The sequence below is a fragment of the Salvelinus sp. IW2-2015 genome, unplaced genomic scaffold (assembly GCF_002910315.2).
Source record: "Salvelinus sp. IW2-2015 unplaced genomic scaffold, ASM291031v2 Un_scaffold2223, whole genome shotgun sequence".
Classification (NCBI taxonomy): domain Eukaryota; kingdom Metazoa; phylum Chordata; class Actinopteri; order Salmoniformes; family Salmonidae; genus Salvelinus; species Salvelinus sp. IW2-2015.
In genome coordinates, this window is record NW_019943553.1 from 49,714 (window position 1) to 54,245 (window position 4,532).

The 4,532-nt window shown below is 40.0% G+C and overlaps 1 protein-coding gene across 1 annotated transcript in view; it reads left to right on the forward strand.

Moving 5' to 3' along the window:
• The window catches only part of usp16 (ubiquitin specific peptidase 16), a 45,345-nt gene that overhangs the window by 25,342 nt on the left and 15,471 nt on the right, over positions 1-4,532 (forward strand). The window contains 1 exon segment of the mRNA XM_070440104.1: positions 1,827-1,921. Within this exon segment, the coding sequence (XP_070296205.1) occupies positions 1,827-1,921 (95 nt within the window).

Consider the following 4,532-nt stretch of genomic DNA (forward strand, 5'->3'; position numbering starts at 1 on the left):
TTGAGGTTTAGTAGACGCGAGAGTCATTGTCCAGATTTCAGTTTCCATTTAACCCATCTGAACAGTAGGCTTCAGTTCCCTTGAAGTGCCGTAGGCCTGTTTGTGACTGTTGAATTTGTAGGCTACAGCGCCTCACAATCATCACATCATAACATAGCTGCTATCCTGTTTACCACGTCACCAAATCTTTCCAACATTAATTTTCTGGCCCTCTCTTCTCTTTATTTTCAACTTGCCATTTCCAGCAATTCTCTTATTGAATTAAAAGTCTGACATTGTCCTTTTTGCCACCGTGGATCAACTAACTTTTCAGTCCGTTCTCAAAAGCATTTGGTGATTTGGTGGTTGGCTAATTTGGTGATTTGGTGTGTTGGCTATTTTGGTGATTTGGTGTGTTGGCTAATTTGGGATTTGGTGTGTTGCTAATTTGGTGATTTGGTGTGTTGGCTAATTTGGTGATTTGGTGTGGTTGGCGTAATTTTGGTGATTCTGGTGGTGTTGGCTCATTTTGGGTGTTGGCTAATTTGGTGGATTGTGGTGTGTTGGCTAATTTGGTGATTTGGTGTGTTTGGTAGTTGGTGATTGGTGTGTTTGTATTGTTGGTTTGTGTGTTGGGTGGCTATATTTTGTGATATTGGTGATTTGGTGTGTGGCTTTGATTTTGTGTGTGGCTATTTGGTGTGTTGTGTGTTAGGCTATTTGTGGATTGTGCTGATTTGAGTTGTGTTGGGCTAATTTGGTGATTGTGGTGTGTTAGCGCCTACTTTGGTTGTATTTGGGTGGCTATGGGATTTGGTGTTAGTTAGATTGGTGTGTTGGCTGATATTGGGTGTGATTGGTGTGTAGGGCTAGATTTGGGATTGGTGTGTAGGCTGATTTTGGTGATTGGTGTGTTGGCTAATTTGGTGATTGGTGTGTTGGCTAATGTTGGTATTCGGTATGGTGTGGTATTGGGATTGGTGACTGGTTTTGGCTAGATGGTGTTGTTAGTCGTAATTTGGTGATTTGGGTGTGGTATTTGAGTGATTTGGTGTGTGTGGTAATTTAGGTGGTTAATTGGTATTGGGTGGGTATGACTAATTTGGTGATTGGTTTTGTGTTGGCTCTAATTGGGTGATTCTGGCTGTGTTGCTAATTTGTGTGATTGGGTGTAGGATATTTGTGTGATTTGGTGGTGTAGGTAATTTTGGTGATTGGTGTGTAGGGGCAATTGCGGTATTTTTTGGGATATTTGGGTGTGCTTGGTATTTGGCTTCGATTTGTGTGTTGGCTAATATGTGTGTGTTGGCTATTTGGTGTGTTTGGCTATTTAGTGATTTGGTGTGTTGGCTAATTTGCTGATTTTGGTGTGTGGCCTAATTGGTGATTTGGGTGTGCTGGAATGGTATGCGTCGTGTTGGATAATTTTGGTGATTTAGTTTTTGTGTGTTGGCCTATTTGGTGAACGTACTTTAGTGCCCTTAACAGTTAGGTTTACTGCCATCTATGCCTAGATAAGCCTGCAAGTAGTCTGATACACGGACATTATCTTTCGTCGTGATTCGTCCAGTCTTTAACCACATTATCTTTCGTCATGATTCGTCCAGTCTAACAACATGATCTTTCTTCGTGATTCGTGATTCGTCCAGTTTGTTCTATGGCCCAACTGTCATTTTTAGCGCTCTTTTTTTTTTTCTTAAACAAATGTTTTGGGTTGACCAATAAGGAGGGGTGATGTTTTATGGGTACATAATCACGATAGGACAATGGTTGATATCGCCCAACCGTAGTGTGTGTGTGTGTCATTGTGTATTTACAAGGTGTGTGTGTGTGTGCTTGTGGTTTAGGCTCCAAGAAGAATGTGTACACAGATGCTCTGAAGCAAATGCTGATCTCGTCTCCCCCTCCGGTGCTTACTCTTCACTTGAAGAGATTCCAACAGGTAGTTCTCTCCAACAACTAGGGCTGTGACGGTCATGGACATTTGGAGGATTGTTATTAGTCACCATTATAATCGTTCAAATAGCAATTATTATTTTTATTTTATTTTTATGTTTAGCTTCAAGTCCACAAACTTCATCCAAAAGCAGCAAAGTAAAAGTAAACCTGGTTTTTAAATACATGTTCTCCTCCACTCCTGTGTTACCGAGGGCAACGGACTCAACCAGACGTCGGACTTCCACAACATTTCAGTTGTCACCTCTCTCCTTATATGGGCTGTTAGATGTAAACCACACTTACTTTTACTTTGCTGCTTATGAGTAAAGTTGTTCGACTTTAATATAAAGTAGATATTTTTATATWTTTTTTAKATTTTTATTTATAACTTAGGACTTTTATTTTAATTCAGATTTTCATCCATAATTGTTGGTTACACAATTATACTACTATTTTTTATTATTATTATTTATTTTTTATTGCACCTTTTTTATTTAACTAGGCAAGTCAGTTAAGAACAATTTCTTATTTACTATCAACCTTTATCAACACTCTGTTTATACTGCGTCCAATTACAACATGAGTTCTTGGTCTGGATTGAATCTGTAYAACACAGTCGACGATGCGCATTAAAAAAAAAAAAAAACGATGTTACTCGTTTTTTTGTTGTTGCGAAGATGGCATCCACAGTAAACGCTGCAGATGTCGGCTCCATTGGAGARTACATTTTAAGAGGTCAATCATTAGTTGCTACATACATTTTTGGACTTATAAAAATGAATGATATGTATCCAATGATTCTTGAAGAATATAACTTATAAATGCCTCATGAGTTTGTCACACTCCATGAGATCCCAAAATATAAGCTGGTTTMACTCCAACGTTGGTAAACAAACACTATATAGCCTCATAACATGGGTGAAACTATCATGTTGATATCATGGATGGTCAGTCCTTGCATCCATAGCTCTGTCTATTTAATTTGAGAGTGGTATCATTTCTCAAGCACCATCCCTCAGCTGTTTACCAAAACAGGGCCAGGGAAGGTGCTTTGTTATTGTTTAAACTGCTGATTGCTCCTTTTTTAAATGACATGTCAAGTGCACTACAATGAGGCATCGGATTGAATCCCGGCACTTGTTAGTAACACTAAAGCCCTGAAGGGTACACTAATGTACCTGCCTGTGTTTCGCATAGATCTTTTTTTTGTGTCACCGCTGGGGCACCAAACCCGCCCAAAGTGTACAGTGTATTTGGAAAGTACTCAGACCCTTTGACTTTTCCCACATTATGTTACATTACAGCCTCATTCTTAAATTGATTAAATTGTGTGTCCCCCCCCATGAATCTACACAAAAATCAACATAATGACAAAGCGTTGCAAATGTATAAAAATTAACTGAAATATCACATTTACATAAGTATTCAGACCCTTTACTCAGTACTTTGTTGAAGCACCTTTGGCAGCGATTACAAAGGTCTGGCTTTGTACGTAGGACTGTATAATGGCCTCTTCTATAGTCCCACTGTGTTCTACATTATACCATACAGACTGTAAAACACCTGAGAGTTCCCTCCCCGACACACGCCTAATACAAAACAAGAGAAAACAACAGAACGACAACATTAAAAATGTCCTGACCATGTAACCAGACCAGGAACAACTCAAGAACTCTTATGTCCCATAGTTTACACTAAGATACAGAACAAAACATTGATTTTTATTTCTACATGTAACTTATTAGCGTTTTATTTTATTGAGGTATGTTTTTACCTTGCATATGGCAGAGCAGAATGGTGCTACGTCTAGAATGTGAGGGAAGTTAACATGGCTGTTCATCTTACACACACGTATCCAATCCTGGACCGGAACAGAGCAAAGCAGAGGGAGGGACAGAGGTAGGGACAAGTTACACACTTGAAAATCACTCGAAAGTACTCAGACCTCTGACTTTTTCCACATTTTGTTACGTTACAGCTTATTCTAAAATGTATTAAATAAAAAAATGTTTGTCAATCAACACCACAATACCCCATAATACAAAGCGAAAACAGATTTTGAATTATAAAAAAACAACAAAAAAAAACACCTTCTTTACATAAAGTATGTCCAGACCCTTTGCTAGGGAGAACTCTTTGGCCTGAATGCAAGAAAGTCGACATCTGAGAAACCTGCACCATCCCTACGGTGAAGCATGGTGGTGCAGCAATCATGCTGTGGGATGTTTTTCAGCAGCAGGACTGGGAGACTAGTCAGGATTGACGGAAAGATGAACGGAGCAAGTTACAGAGAGATGCTTGGCATGAAAACCTGCTCGCAGAGAGCACAGAACCTCAACTGGGGTGAAGGTTCATCTAACAGGACAACGACCCTGAGCACACAGCCAAGACAATGCAGAGTGGCTTCGGGACAAGTCTCTGATTGTCCTGAGTGGCCAGCCAGACGTCCGGACTTGAACCCATCAAACAGTCTGGAGAGACCTGAAAATAGCTGTGCAGTGACGCTCCCCATCCAACCTGACAGGCCTTGAATGGATCTGCAGAGAAGAATGGGATAAACCCCCAAATAAAGGGTGCCAAGCTTGTAGCGTTCATACCCAGAAGACTCGGGATGT